Here is a 17,500-nt window from a genome sequence, read left to right as displayed (position 1 = left end):
AGGTAGCATTGGCTGAGGGGCATAGGCTGAGATAATGGTTGCTAATCCATGTTGCAACTGTAATCTAATCTCAAGTGTTCTATCACAGACTCTGACTACCTCGATTACCTTATGAACCCATTCTCCGCAAGCAGTATACCCATGCCCCCGACCCCATCAGTGTTCCCTACCTAGAAAATCTTACACCTATGTTCTTTGTCTGTGAGAACCTAGCAGAACTTCCTCTCCACCTTACTTCTTGTATGCAGCACAAATCTGCACGTCTCCATTCAATCATCTCAACAATCTCACCAGACCTACTTTTCAATGTGCGAACATGAAGTGTGCCAACTCTGAGTGTGTGGAAGGTGTGGGCCCGCGAGACCCTAGGATGGGGGACAGCAGCATCATGTACCTGAAAAGAAAGCATGAATCTGGCAGAACTCATAAACCTACAGTAGCCTGCATACACTACACTATTATTTTATGCACTACATAACCACTACATTGCATAGGAGATAAACCTTAAGTAGAGATGGGTCAGTATTAAGCCTTTGAAGGTGTTCAGGAGAAAGACATCCGATAGAGGTCAGAGGCTAAAGGCTTCCAGTACAAGTGGTGGGGGTGGAAAGGGCAGGTACACCGCGAAACAGCAAAGACTCAGGCTGCTGGTGTGAAAGAATAGTAATAATGATAATGAGATTAGAACTGGGCAGGAGGATTCTAATGTGAAGATAAGCTGATATCTCAAATTGTCTAAATGGGCCACTGAAGGATAACAAATAAGCCTACCTCAAACAAACATCATTCGATGCCACTGCCTGGAATCAAACACAGTATCTTGGGGTTAGTAGCCCGCGCTCTTAACCAATATGCCATATGCCCATGGGTAATAATGGAGTGAATTTTAGGGCTTATAAATCTAATATTTTCCTATCCTTCCTTAATACTGATTCCCATATGCTACTCATATCTGCACTCCGTCTGCTTAGGAGGTTGTTGTGTCCTCGCATATGTGCTGCAACTTTTAATTTTCTATTAGCGTTCTCTGTCTATTATTTTAACTTCATCTCACAGGGGGAGGTGGTCTCCATTTTTCCATACATGATCAGCTATACCCAATTTATCAATATCTCCTCATGTCACAGCTTTGCAATGTTCGTCTAGCCTTATTTTGAGAGGGCGGCTTGTTTTGCCTTTGTATAACGTACCACAGCTGCATGGGATGTAGTATACACAGTCTTTGGTCATATTCTCTTCTCTTGGTGGTTTTTCTCGAAGTAGATCTTTGCGAAGTGTTGTATTACTCTTGAATACTGTCCTGATGTCATATGGGCCGCATATCTTTTGTATCTTTTTGGAGAGGCCTTTCACATATGCAGGTCGCATAAAATTGAATGTTTTATGAAAATACATTTGCTGTGCATGTTGTCAAGATATGTACTTTTCCTTGTTTCCTCCATTGCTGGGTTACTGCTTCGAAGAGTTTAGTTGAATTAAGTCAGTACTTATTTATTAAAGCTTGGTGCCTATTCTCTCACTTTCTTTCTTTGAACTGCTAGGTTACAGTGATGTTAATACACTAACAGCAACTGTGAAGTGGTGGTGGGGGACAAAGAAAACAGAAACACATTGATATATACATATATTTAAACACACATACACATATAGTGAGCTTCTAGTTTTCATCAACCATATTCATTCACAAGGCTTTATTTTCTCTGGGGCTGTAGATGAGGACATTTTCCTGGGGTTCATAGTGAGACTGAGACCATGGGAGGTAAGCTTCTCAACCACCCATCCACACTTGCATCTTTAAAGAATTGTTTTGTTTGATAGGCTTCTTTGAATTTTTTTTTACATCCTTCTCTTATCTTATTCTTTTTCTTAATCCTATACTTTGTTCCGGTATTGCATTTCTTATTTCTAGAGCCATAAGTGTAGGCTAATTTTTACACTACCTCAGTAAAATATAGAATAAATTTATTTGCTTGAACAAATAGAAAATATTTTAAAATAAATATAAAAACTCAGTTTTTCTCCGGAGATTTCGTGTATTTTGAAACATCTTTTAAATCATTAATACCTACTTGGAAGAAAAGCCAGTATTTTAAATTCTATATGAATAGCTTATTGTATAAAGTATTAAAGGCTATAAACACATTTTGACCCCACTTTTTAGAAATGATTTATTCATGTATTGAATTGCTTTAATTGTTACGACTAGATTCTCATTCTGTTGGACTGATCATAACTGCTCATTGCTGCTACATGCTAGCATGGGTGGTTTTCATTGTCTTCCTTTTGTATTGTTGAATTGTAAAGTAAGATATTTGATAAATGATTCTGCAGTGACTTCATTTCTGATCTTTATTAAATTATCTTATCTTTGATGTAATTCTCAGACAGCATTATGTTTGGTACCTTTGAAGCTATTGCTTCTTTTGTTACTATTATTTATTCTTTGCTTTGAACTTTATTTTACTTGGCATATTTTCTGAATGATGTGAGTATGGTGTGAGTATTTGATATGAATCATTGCATATTTTTGGTATAAAGTACTTACCTTTAAGAAACTCTCAAAATTTCATTCTTTCTGATGTTCAATTTTTTAGTTTAGAGATTTAGATTTATGTTCAGCAATATTGAATGAGCTAAGTCAGTCACCCAAATTATATAAATGCATAATGCTGCTCTATTTTGAAAACACAAGAATATGTATTTTGTTTAAATTACCCACCTTAAATTATTGGAAATTTGGAATGCTACAGCTTGATCACTCTTTCATCTTCTTCTATTCATAAACTAAAATGCTAATAAATTTTAAAATAACTTGTTTTCCTGTATGTTGTTGCATATACCGACAAATATAAAAACAATATCTGCACATGTTTTCATACTGACAGCACCACACTCAAAGATCACTGAAATAGCAAAACCCAAATGTACCAAAAATAATGCTCTCCAGGAATTACAACAAAGATAAGAAAATTTCTGCATCTCGTGGCTAAGTTCTGTTTTGACTTGCTGTAAAATATTCAGTGAGTTGAAAAGTCTTAAGCACTTAATGTTATGACCACATAGTTTTAAAATCACCCACTGACTCATATGATTCAAATACAAAATACAGTTGCAGTGCAACAAAGTTATCTTCAGACCAAAATGGTACTGGGGAGGTTAAAAAAAGAAGGTAAAACAGACTCTGAGACAGTTATGATTTGCATCAGCAAAAACAGTGGATTAAATGGACTGTGTCTGTAACAAATATGGGTGATCTTATAAATTTTCAGCTATTTTGAACTATGCTGATCACTTTTTTTCTTTATTGAATGGATTACCATACCTATAGTTGTACAAAACATAAACTAGATAGATGTCCCAACCACAACTACTATTTTGCATTTCTAAATGCCCTTGAATTTAGATAACTCAGAAAAATATGAAAAGCTTTATGAAGCAGGAAAGTTAAATTATAATATTCAACATTATTAACTTTAGTCATCTTGAAATTTCAGTTATATTTTTAGAGCTATGTTTTTCGTTTTAATTTTTAGGGTATAAGAAATAAAATTCTTAGAAGCTATAAAAGAAGATAGTTTTATTTTATTAAAAGAGACTAGTGTATCTTTGCATGACTCAATGATTCAGATTCACATTTTTAAAATTCTATAGACTTGCCACTTAATGTGATTATTTTTTCGTCATATACAGCAACGTAATTATGTAGAGAAAAGAAAACATTTATTTAACTTCAGTGTTGGGGCTAAGGATTTATCAATGACATGGGAGAAAAAAAGTTCCTAAAAATAATCAAGTACTCTGGTTGTGAAGTTGAGGTCTTAGATTATGGATTGTATGGTCACCAATTTAAACTTCTACGGCTACTGTATTGTTTCCCATTTGCACAAGTGTGTTGTAAAAACAACTACTCTAAAAGTATGCAAGTGTATATATTGTTTATTCATCACATCTTAGGTAGTGTAGAAAAATACATGTAAAATAGTTGAGATAACAATTTAGAAAATCATCTCTACTGCTGTAGATAATTATAAGATGGAAGCATAATAATGTCACCATTCACTGTGCTAAAGAAATTTAAAATGTGTTCCTGCATCTATTGAAACCAACACTAGTATGCCAGAACAGCAATGAAGACAATTCAGGAAATTAAATCAGTGAAGGCTGCAAGATCTTCCATGAACAAGTTAACTCTTGTCACATGTTTGGCTAACTAAATAATACAAGTAAGAAACTTGTTGATGATTTTCACTGCAGCATTATTCTTAACAGATGCAAAGCAATGATGATGCTGTGAAGAAAGGAAATTAAGGAAGTTTTAAATTAATAGATTAGGAAAGTAATGAAAAAAAAAAAGCATCCGAAGCAAAATAATCAAAGCATCTTAAAGAAGATATACAATAGAATATAAAGAAACACATAAAATATATTAGAATTTATACCAAGATACTGTATCATAGGTTCATATTTCTAATGAGACTTTCTGTAAAATAGTGTGCTTTTCTTCATCATGAGAAAGATTTTAAGTCTTGCTATTAAGAGAGATTGGTATAAATTAATAGACAGTACAGGCTACTATAACAAAATTGAATGGACTGAATAATTTATGCAATTTAACATGAACTCCATCTTTAAGGGTTTAAGGAATCAAGTGAATATTCAATGGAACTCTGTTGCTTCATAATCCAAATCTTTTCAGATAATTTGAAGGAATTCATTATTGAATTGTTATTTCTATTGACAACATGATAGTCCTTTATTCACTGTATAACAATTCAGAAAAAAACATCACATTACACAGGAGTCTGAAAAGGTAAGAAGATAATATCGCCTAAACAACTAAGTTATTAGAAATAAAAAGGAGCACTAGATTGTGACTTAGTTGAAATATGACCAGACTTATTAAGGTAGGAAGAGTTAACAGGAATTTGGTATTATTAATTTTTGCCATCTGTACATATACAAAGCTTTTGCAGTTTATGTCTTGGTCCAACAGACATGGTGAACAACCGGAGACTGATTACCTTAATCTTGTATGTTTACATCAGGTTTGAGTTATGTTCCTTATTTCACTATTAAATATTTACTGCTAGAATACAAGAATTTAAGAGAATTACTGTTAAAAGGTTTCTTTTTCTTCAAAGAAATGATTGGTACTATGATAAGAAACCTGTAGGTATTTTTCTTTTTCCTTATAGTAATGGGGCTTATGCTAGTGTAACATAGTGGAACAAACATGCAGTTATGAAACAAACATTGCAAAATGAGAAAGCGATTGTGCTTTAAGGATTAGAAACTCTGGTATAGGATCATAAAAAACTACAACAGATATTGTTTTAGCTGAGAGAATTCGAAATGTGATATTTAGGTTAGGCTCTGGATAATATGGCTCTTTAAATTCAAGGTCTGGACTTAAGGATATGAGTGGTGTGGGATCACAACTTAATTTTTGTCAACACTGAAATACTGATTTAAATTAACGATTGTAGGGAAACAAATTTGCATTAAGATTGTAATCATTACTTAATGAACTGTAGTTATATGTATTAACATTGAATACCATGGGAAAATACTATATGAAGTTGAATAAGATATAATTGAGGCGATATCATTAGCTCTATCTGCTCTTTGCAGTGGTTAGGTTTCATAGTGTTTATTACTGTATATTCCTGCTCATAAGATTGCCCACTGATTTGACAGTTCCCCTTTCTTACTCCCTCAATAAGTGGTATTTGCTTTGAATTTCTTTGAAAAATACATGATTTGACCATAAAAACAATAGATCAGCTAATTACCATATTATCTCATTCTAAGAAATAGAGTTAGAGAAAATCCTGCTCTGGTTGTTTCACATGCTGAAAATGTTTCCAGCTAAAAAATGGTTTGATTATTAAAAATATCTATCTTAATCCTCTTTGAAGTTTTTTCTTTTCCACATCTATTGGGAGTTTCTGTACAATTTGAGTCCACTGCCTGAGGCAGAAATCTTACCTGTTCATAAAGTAAGTGCACTAGTCACTTGATACTTGATATATGTTGTTTCCAGTTCTTTAAGCATCTACAGAGCATGGCAGAAAATAGTTGCATTTGTAAAAGTATAGCTAATGGAACAAAGTTCTAAAATGCATTCTTTCATTTGTTTTCATTTTACCATGTAGAGCCTGTTCAGTTCTCAGGTTTTACATGGCATCTGATATGGCATTTCTGAATCTGTCCTTCTATCCCCAGTCCCTCATAATTTTATCTGCAATGCCAAAAGCCCATTCAGCTGGGCAATTTGGGTTTTGATTAAAATGCTTATTTTCAACTTGAATTTTGCATTATAAGAATTCCATTTTGTTTTCTGTCAAATGATTCTGGGACAAGATTGCTGTCTTTAAACTGGATAATGACAATTATATTTTTATTGACTAACAACAACTGTAAACTTAATGTAAAGACTAATTATAAAGCTTCCTATTGCATCTCACCAAACACTGCACTCTTCCATTTATTGATAAATGGTTATGTCAGAATGTCTTTTTTTTTTTTATAGGGAACAGAGATTTGAAGCCATACTGTTAGCATAGCCAGTAATTTATATTACTTGGTAATGCTAAACGCTGATCTAAAATTAGGCAGTGTTTGCCCATATTTTCATTATAAACTGGAGAGAAACAAAACAAACAGATTTAAACCTTCATATATTTTTCATGTTCATCAAATATTTCTTGTGAGGGATCATAGACAACGACATACCTATGACTAAATTCATTCCAAAATACCATGTTTAAATAAATCCGGCCAAAAACAAACAAAATGTCTATTTTATTTCATCCTCATCATTATTGTCATCATTTAATGTCTGTTTTCCATACTGGCATGGGTTGGACAGTTTGACAGGAGCTTGGCTGAAGAGCTGCCCAAGCTCCATGTCTGCTTTGGCATGGTTTCTATGGCTGGATGCCCTTCCTAACACCAACCGCTTTACAGAGTGCATTCATGCAGCACCAGCACAGGTGCATTTACATGGCACTGGTATGGGTGCTTTTTATGTGGCATCAACTCTCCTGAGCCTACAAGACTGGGAATGCTCAGCTAAAGAGGGATGCAGGGGATATGCCTGTATGCAAGGGCAACCTTGATTTTACTTAGCATGGCGTGTCTTTTCAAGCACAGCAAACTGCCAGTAGTCTCAGCCCTGTCATCCCTTCTGTGAGGCTCAATATCTGAAAATCTTTTCTCATCACTTCATCCCACATTTTCCTGGATCTGCTCCTTCCACAAGTTCCCTCCAGAATTAGAAATTGGCATCTCTTCATATAACTGTCATCATTCATACATATTACATTATTGTACCAGCGCAGTTTTCTCTCTTGCACACTACATCTGATGCCTTGTATACCCAGTTTTTCTCTCAGATCACTTACACTCTGTCATGTCTGCAAGAAAATGACAAAACATTGCTAAAACGTAAAATATAATTATCAATCCTCTGTATCAATTCCAAAATGTGTTTTTTTTTTAAAAATGACTTTTCTTTTCAAAGTCCTTTCTAAAATATATTTGATCAATAGTTGTTGTCCCTATCATTTTCAGAAACTCAGCGTGACTGAAAATTCCCCATCTTTTAAGCAGAAATATGTAACAATTGTTAAATTGATTTCACTGAATATATATCAAGCTTAACTTGAATGGTTACATTGAAACAATAGTTAAGATACTTTATGGTTCTGATACTAACAAATACAGATTTGAGCAGGTAGTTTTGCAGCATTATATTTACCTTTTATAATCTTACATTTATGTTGTGTGTTCAAGAAATGTTATAATTCATAACAATTATTATATGCATACTGGCTCCCGTAGGATTTTCGAGCGAGATCGTTGCCAGTGCCCCTGGACTGGCTTGTGCGGGTGGCACATAAAAGACACCATTTCGAGCGTGGCCGTTTTCGTGCGGGTGACACGTAAAAGCACCCACTACACTCTCTGAGTGGTTGGCATTAGGAAGGGCATCCAGCTGTAGAAACTCTGCCAAATTAGATTGGAGCCTGGTGTTGCCATCCGGTTTCACCAGTCCTCAGTCAAATCGTCCAACCCATGCTAGCATAGAAAGCGGACGTTAAACGATGATGATGATGATGACATAAGATTTCTACTGTGAATATATTTAGTTATCAATATTCAATATTTTTTCTTGATGATTATATTGTAGACTTACAGGGAGAGATAAAGTTTTCTTGCTGATAATTTTTTACAATTAAGTTTTCATACTGATAGTTTTTACAAGTCTGGCTATAAGATATAGTTCAATAACATTTCCTTTAAATTCAGTAGCATAAATATAATTTACAGATAATAGATATCTATTGTGATTTGTAAACTTTCTTTTAGGTTTTTCAATTATAAACCTACCCTCTTGAGACAAATAACATTCACCTAATTTTGTTTTTGTATCAGAAATACTGATATAGTAAACTGTATCATTTGGCTTTTGGCAATTCTAGTTAATCTAAGAATGGATTGCTGTTTCCACCTCTCCTTCTCATATATATATATATATATATATATATATATATATAAATAAATATATACACACATATAAATTCAGTCTTATATGTGCAACAAAAAGAATATTTGTACATCTAATTCAAAGTATTATTTAATCTTCAAAAAATTTTTTAAATCAGAAAATAAATACGTACCTTTTATGTTTGAGTCATAAATTATTGTTATATTCTGATATTTTAAAATGCTTCAACATTTACTATTTCAAATTCAATACAGTCTGACATGATTGGTTAAATATGCATATTAGAGCCAGTATTTTTATAGTTGTACTTCTTTTCTTCTGCCAATTGTGTCTATTTATGGATAATGATGTGTTTTGCTTGGAAATATTCCTATAAATTCATGATTAGATTATTATTCAAAATATTTTCACTGTCCCAAGCAGCAGTGAGTTGAGGATATCACTGATGCTCTTTTAAATATTTATACACAACCTAGATAACAAATTCACAGCTTTGATTGCCTCCAGTTTACTTAAATGAATATAAATTATTGAACTTGAAATATCGATATTAGCATCCTTTCCCATTTTGCCTTAATATGGACTGTGATTCTTGTATTATCAGCTCTATTGGAATACAGTCTTGAATATTTGTGACTCATCATGAAGTTGCCTAATCTTAATTATTCGTCTTGGGCTGCAGATGCAAGTGCAAATGCTTATCACTTGGTTTGATGAAGAATTTCATGTTCTCGTGAAGTGGATTCTTTTATGTTGGATAAGCTTAGATAATTTCTCTCTGACTAGTGATAGGTTCTATAATAGAATTTATCAGTGAAACATAGGACTTATCTCCTATTTGAGTTATTTTTTGTCTTGATGCTTTTTTAATGCAATGTCTATTGTATCTGATGTAATATTCTATGATATCTGCTATAGCATTCTGTTTCTCTAGAAGTTGTTTTGTGGTTATTCTTTGCCAAATGGCATATCTATTCATTGTTTACACTCTTCCAAATTTTGGGAGAGATTCTGCTTTAAGACAATCTGTTGTAGTGGCATCTGTGACACTGAAATACCTTTTCAGCTTGAGTTGCAGAGTCATGTTTTGCATAATATATGAATTTGTTGAATAGACTGTTAGACATATTCAAAGGACATCTAAACTTAGGATTGTTTCAGAAGTGAACAAGACAGTTATGTATTGAAATATGTTGAAACAGACTACATTATGTGGAGGTTTACACTGTGTTATTGTGTTTGCTTTATATATGGATGCCACAAATCCTGTGTTGTCTCTTCTGCAATCTACTCATGTGGTCAAAATGCTTTACCAAAATATATACTGAGATCTTTCATGCACTTTTTAATTTTGCTTGGATTTCTAATGCCTTTTTCAACTCATCATAATCATCATCATCATCGTTTAACGTCCGCTTTCCATGCTAGCATGGGTTGGACGATTTGACTGAGGACTGGTGAAACCGGATGGCAACACCAGGCTCCAGTCTGATTTGGCAGAGTTTCTACAGCTGGATGCCCTTCCTAACGCCAACCACTCAGAGAGTGTAGTGGGTGCTTTTACGTGTCACCCGCACGAAAACGGCCACGCTCGAAATGGTGTCTTTTATGTGCCACCCGCACAAGCCAGTCCAGGGGCACTGGCAACGATCTCGCTCGAAAATCCTACAGGAGCCAGTCAGGCGGTACTGGCAACGGCCACGCTCAAAATGGTGCATCTCATGTGCCACCCGCACAAGAACCAGTCCAGGGGCACTGGCAACGATCTTACTTGGCTTGCCGGGTCTTCTCACACACAGCCCATTTCCAAAGGTCTCGGTCCGTAGTCATCGCCTCGGTGAGGCCCAATGTACGAAGGTCTTGCCTCACCACCTCAGCCCAGGTCTTCCTGGGCCTACCTCTTCCACGGGTTCCCTCAACTGTTAGGGTGTGGCACTTTTTCACGCAGCTATCCTCCTCCATTCTCACCACATGTCCATACCAGCGCAATCGTCTCTCTTGCACGCCACAACTGATGCTTCTAATGTTCAGCTTTTCTCTCAAGATACTTACACTCTGACGGGTATTCACATTGACATTACACATCCAACGGAGCATACTGGCTTCATTCCTTGCGAGCTTACGTATGTCCTCAGCAGTTACAGCCCATGTTTCACTGCCATGTAGCATGGTTGTTCGTACGCATGCGTCATACAGTCTGCCTTTTACTCTGAGTGAGAGTCCCTTTGTCGCCAGCAGGGGTAAGAGCTCTCTAAACTTTGCCCAGGCTATTCTTATTCTAGCAGCTACACTTTCAGCGCACCCACCCCCACTACTAACTTGGTCGCCCAGATAGCGGAAGCTATCGACTACCTCTAGTTTTTCACCCTGGAATGAGATAGAAGTTGTTTCCTGTTTGTTTGCAGTCTTTATTGCACCTGAACATCTGCCACAAACAAAAACTAACTTGCTAGTTAACCTGCCTTTGATGTTGCTGCACCTCTTATGTGTCCATAGCTTGCACCGGGTACATCTTATAGAGTTACTACCTACTCCTTTTCTACATACTGAGCAGGGCCATCTACCTGAAGGGGTTTGTGTTTTATCTACCTTCCTACTTATTAGGATTTTGGTTTTAGCTAGGTTGACTCTAAGGCCCTTCAATTCTAGACCTTGCTTCCACACCTGAAACTTCTCCTCTAGTTCTGATAGTGACTCCGCAATTAGGGCAAGGTCATCAGCATAGAGGAGCTCCCAGGGGCAACCTGTCTTGAACTCCTCTGTGATTGCCTGGAGGACTATGGTAAATAATAGGGGGCTGAGGACGGAACCTTGGTGGACCCCTACCTCTACCCGGAATTCATTACTGTACTCATTTCCAACCCTCACCTTACTGGCCGCATCTCTGTACATGGCTCGCACAGCTCTCACTAGCCATTCTTCTATCCCAAGTTTCCTCATTGACCACCAGATAAGGGATCGGGGGACCCTGTCAAAGGCTTTCTCCATGTCAACGAAAGCCAGGTACAGAGGTTTATCCTTGGCTAGGTATTTCTCTTGCAACTGTCTCACTAGAAATAAGGCATCAGTAGTGCTTTTACCTGGCACGAACCCAAACTGCATCTCATCTAAATTGATTCGCTCCCTAATTAGTTGGGCTATGACCCTCTCTGTAACTTTCATAACCTGATCTAACAGCTTGATGCCTCTGTAATTATTTGTATCTAAAGCGTCCCCTTTACCTTTGTAGCAGTTGACTATGATGCTGCTACACCAGTCATAGGGTATGACTCCTTCGTGTATCACCTGGTTCGTAATACGGGTGACTAGGCTATAGCCAACACTGCCAGATATTTTGAGCATCTCTGCAGTGATTCCTGATGGGCCGGGGGCTTTCCCGGTCTTCATACTCTTAATTGCTTTATCTACCCTGGTACTATCAACTCGGATAGCTGGTCCCTCTATTGGGTCGACATAAGGCAGGCTCTCTTTCTCCCATTCATTCTCTTTATTAAGCAATCTATCGTAGTGGCATCTCCAGACCTCTTTCTTTGCATCCTCATTTAATGCAAGCGTACCATCATCCATGCGAACACATTTCTCTCCTACAACATCACTATTCTCTCTCCTACACTGTCTTGCAACCCGAAATACCTCGAGTCTTTGGTCCTCACGGCGCAGAACATTGGCAAATCTTTCCTTATCTGCTTCCCCTCTGGCTAAATAAACCTGTCGCCTAGCCTCCCTTCTGGCACATTGGTACAATTCCCTGCTACCACCGTTCTTCCAGTCCTTCCAAGCTTGTTTCTTTTGTCTAATAGCCCTGTCTACCTCCTTGTTCCACCACCACGTTACTCTGGGTTGGGAGGGGACCTTACACCACCCACAAATCTGGTCGGTGGCTTTCAACAGGTTGTCCCGCAGAAATCTCCAATTGTCTTCCACGTTGTATGATGCTATATCCCCTTCTATTTCGTTAAATGCTTCAAGTAACTTGTCTCTAAGTCTCTGTCCGTTTGCAGGGTCTTTAAGCTTCCACACCCTTCTTCTCCAAGCCTGTCTAATTCTGGGCACCCATTTTGCCTTGATCCCAAAGTCGCTAACTACTAATCTATGTTGTGGGGTACATTCTTCGCCAGGGTAGGTTTTGGCATTTATAAGCCGCCCTCTTTCCCTATTTCTGGCGAGGATGTAGTCGATTTGGCTAGAGTGTCTGCCGGAGCGGTAGGTGACTAGGTGACTGGCAGGTTTCCTGAAGTTGGTATTGCAGACCATAAGATTGGTTGCATCACAGAACTCCAGCAGTCTGGTTCCCTCCTCGTTGCGGGAACCGAAGCCATAGCCTCCATGTATGCCATGGAAGCCCCCAGCACGACGTCCGACATGACCGTTGAAGTCTCCAGCCACAAAGAGAAGGTCCCTGTCCCTCGTCGACGAGGTAGTTTGCAAGAGGGTGTCATAGAATTGGTCTTTCAGACCATCTGGTAGCCCAGGTTGAGGTGCATAGGCTGAGATGACAGTAGCTAATCTATGATGAAGCACTAGTCTGATCTTAAGTACTCTGTCACTTACTCTAACGACCTCGATTACCTTATCCACCCATTTCTCCGCTAGAAGTATTCCTACGCCCCCGACCCCGTCAGTGTTCCCTGCCCAGAAAATCTTGTACCTGTGTTCTTTGCCTGTGAGGAACCTTGCAGAACCTCCTCTCCATCTTACTTCCTGGATGCAGCACATATCTACGCATCTCCGTTCAAGCATCTCAACAATTTCACCAGATCTACCTTTCAGCGTGCCGACGTTGAGAGTGCCAATCCTAACAGTATGGGTGTTGGGGGTGTGGGCCTGTAGCCTGGGAAGAGGAAAAGCAGTGTCGTGTACCTCAGCAGTCAAATTTTATATCTCAGTTGTAGTTGACAACATCATGGTTGAAGCTGTGAGGTTTGAGAGAGTGGCACACAGTGTTGTGTGGAAGTCATTCATTTCTGTCATATGTCTTGATATACAGATTGAAATGTTACTTTGCACATATATGGCAGATCACTTTAGCTTTGAGCTTTTGCCAACTTAGCACTAAAATGAAGTCACTGTGTGTATTTATCTTATGGATGCAACATTTTTTTAAATACTAGGCAATTATTTACATGAATTGCATCTTGCTTAAATAATCATTTGGTTAAGTGAAACCTGTTTTATTTACTTAAAATGGATACTGTGTCTTAGTGGTGTATCAATATTTAAAATTCTACTTTCCTTGTTTACTTTATGGATCATAACACACTTGCTGTTAAATGTTGGCATTTTACATATAAATATTAAATCAAAAACTTCAAACTTGTTTGCATTCTTATTACTTAACAGTAAATATTATTTGCTCATTGTTCATGAAAGAAAATACTAAATTTTCATTAATTGGCCTATTCAACTTTTGTTAAAAAGTAACCTTGAAATTTAGTATTATCAAACGTGTGTTTTTAAATAAAAAATCCAGTTAGAAATTTTGTTTTGCTTCTTGAAAGTATACCCTATCAATATGGTATTTTCATCAAATTGTTTGATGGTATTTTCATCAACTTACTTTCATTTGGTAACTATTAGTAGTTATTATTAATTCTAATTAGTTTCTTTTCTCCTTGATATTCTGAACAAAGGATGTTTGTCCTTTGATTTTATATTGAGTTTAAAATATACAAGATGAAAAAGAATGACATTTTTTAATCAAGTGGCATGAGAAAGAAACAGAGATGATTATTTGATGACATGCTAGAACATCAGTAACAATGATTTATCGTAATAATAAGCTTTTTACTGAGACATATTTTCGATATTATTTTGTTGTATTTTTAAAAATAGCTAATAAGCTAGAGATTAAATTTGGAACTGCTCTGGTTTTTAGATATAAAAACCCTCTGATTGTTATGCTTTGATATACAGCAATTTTTGCAGATATGAAAAGTAAATGTTTTATAATTATAGTACACTATAAATGTTTCCTAGATGCAATGTTTTGTTAAATACTTGGTAATTATCTACATGGATTGCATCTTGCTTAAACAATCAATTGATTGTTAACTGGAATGGGTTTTATTGATATGAAATGGATATATATATTGTGCCATAGTGGTGTGTCACAATATTTTAAATCTTACTTTTCTTAGTTGTGTATTTTGTGCATTAAAGATTTGTGGATCATGATACACTTGCAGTTTAATATTGGTGTTTCATATCTAAATAGTTAATCAAAACTTCAAATATATTTGCATCTTGATTACTTGATCACAAATATTATTTGCTCTTTGTATGTGAGAGAAAATACAAATTTCTCATAAATTTACCTATTTAACTTTTGTCAAAATGTAAAAGTATTTATTAAGACATTTACATTCACTATTGAAATTGAGAATGATGAGACATTTTAAAAATAAAAAATTCAGTTATAAATTTTCTTGCCCTTATTGTTCTAATATATTTCAATAAACTGAATGCTTCATTGATTTCTGAAAACCATGTCAAGTTTGGAAGTCATTTGAGTATGTGTAATAAGTCTACTAAACATTCATATGTCTGAGTAAGTTATTCAACTCCTTCAAATAGGCTATTAACATATATACATATATATGTGTGTGTGTGTGTGTGTGTGTGTGTGTATGTGTGTGTGTGTGTGTGTTTAAAGGTCATTTTAAAATACCCCATGAATGTTGGTTTCTCTTTTAATCTGTAAATATGAATGAACAGATAATTATATTAGTTAATGAGCCATTTGTATTTTTTTTACAGTAAAAATGAAAATTAAAGCTATTTTTTTGTACTATTTTTGTTTTACATCACTTAATACATGTGAAATATTTCCTTTCAGATGAAAAATTCTATATTGCCAAACCCGAGAATGTCTTGCAAGAATTGGCCTATAGTTCTGCTGGTGATATGTGCATCTCTGATGCACATTGAAGCTGGTGAACCAGCTTCTCATCTTCAGATAATGAGGGATCTTCCAAGTTCAATGCGGAAAGACATACCTATTCCAATGTTTATACGAAGCAATTATAAGGTTTGTAAATTTCCTTTGATGTTATGCAATGTTATTTTTCACAATTATTAATTGGTAGTATGCTTTCAGGATTATTGAGCGTTCTCAAAAAGATGTTTTACTGAATTATAATTTGTATGTGATGAATGCATATAATTAAAACAATGTTGCAAACCCATTTTGCAACTGGTTTGCAACATTATAGAAAATACAAAATATTTCTAAATGTATTTTAGTACATATGTAACTATTAAATATTTCATGATATAATTTATAAACCAGCAATGCATACCTTGGTAGTATGCATTTTTATATATAACAATTTATTTGGAAAGAAATACGTGAGAAGGCTGCAAATTTCTGTCAATCATAAGGAATCAGAAAATGAAGCTGATACCTTTTGTATACAACAATATAGTTTAGAAAATATAGTAAAACATGTCTAAACTATTTGTAAAACATACCAAAGGAGTGGACTGTTAAAAACAAAGAAATGATAGGACAGTAGAAAATTGTATGTAACGGATCAGGTTAACTGATTACTGATAAGGATCAAGTGATAGGATTGTGGCACCGTGCAGGTATAGCCTCACTTGCTTATGGGTTTAATCGATGCTGTCTTTCTTCCTAACTTTCCCTGTGTGGTGTGGTGTGGTGTGTGTATTTACACACACACACATACACACACACACACACACATATATGCAGAATTTAGGTTAGTTGAAATATGTCTGTCACATGTTTCGACTGCTAAAAGGCAAATACACTGCAATTACCATGGAGAAGAAATCTCTCTTATGGTAAAAAGGTGTGGAAATACCCAGTTCATTCAGTGTTTTTACATACATGTTTACATACATACGTTCAGTGTTTATACATATATATATATGTATATATACATACATGCATATATATATATATATATATATATATATATATATATATACATGCATATGTATACATATAATACAGTTCTATATTTAAGAGATGAGGAATTATGTACATTATTTACAGTCGACGGATATTTGTCCTCATCTTTGCTTTTATCATCATATCATCATCATTTCACTTGCCTTAACAAATCTTTGCAAGGAGAGTTTAGTGTCCAATGAAGGAGAGGTTGGCATGGGTGCCAGTTGTCGGATTCGGCTCGATTTCGCTTTCAGATTTCAAATTCCAAATTCCAAATTCACTTGCCTCAACAGGTTTTCGCAAGCAGGGTTTTTAGTGTCCAGTGAAGTAAAGATACTAATTAGTGAGCTGGCTACACTTCTGGCAGAGGTCACAGATTATGCTCTCACTTGCCTTGCCGGGTCTTCTGACGTACTGCATATTTCCAAAGGTCCCGGTCACTGGTCATTGCCTCGGTGAGGCCTAAAGTTCGAAGGTCGTGCTTCACAACTTCATCCCAGGTCTTATTGGGTCTACCTCTTCCACAGGTTCCCTCAACTGCTAGGGTGTGTCGCTTTTTCACACAGCTATCCTCATCCATTCTTGCCACATGTCCATACCAGCGCAATCGTCTCTCTTGCACTCCACATGACCACCAGATAAGGGAGCGGGGGACCCTGTCAAAGGCTTTCTCCATGTCAACGAAAGCCAGGTTTATTTTTGGCTAGGTATTTCTCCTGCAGCTGTCTTTTGCTAGTGGCACGTTAGAAAATCATTTGAGCGAGGTCATTGCCAGTGCAGCTGGACTGGCTCTCGTGCAAGTGGCACGTAAAAAAACACCTTTTGAGCGAGGCCGTTGCCAGTACCGTGTGACTTCTCCATGTCAACGAAAGAACTGACTCTTTCCCTAATAAGTTGGGCTATGACCCTCTCCATGACCTTCATTACCTGGTTCAATAACTTGATACCTCTGTAATTGTTTGTGTCTAGAGCGTCACCTTTACCTTTGTAGCAGTTGACTATCGTGCTGCTACACCAGTCATTGGGTATGACTCCTTCATGTATCATCTGATTAATTATATATATATATA

At 36.2% G+C, this 17,500-nt stretch overlaps 1 protein-coding gene across 1 annotated transcript in view; it reads left to right on the top strand.

Moving 5' to 3' along the window:
* Positions 1–17,500, top strand: part of LOC106875217 (uncharacterized) — a 242,286-nt gene that overhangs the window by 26,793 nt on the left and 197,993 nt on the right. The window contains exon 2 of the mRNA XM_089348365.1: positions 15,348–15,539. Coding sequence (XP_089204491.1) covers positions 15,348–15,539 — 192 coding nt within the window. The remainder of the gene's footprint in view (positions 1–15,347; positions 15,540–17,500) is intronic.

The sequence above is a fragment of the Octopus bimaculoides genome, chromosome 3 (genome assembly GCF_046866305.1).
Source record: "Octopus bimaculoides isolate indiv1 chromosome 3, ASM4686630v1, whole genome shotgun sequence".
NCBI lineage: Eukaryota > Metazoa > Mollusca > Cephalopoda > Octopoda > Octopodidae > Octopus > Octopus bimaculoides.
The sequence above is the reverse complement of the archived record's forward strand: the minus strand, read 5'-3'. Positions and strand labels throughout refer to the sequence as shown.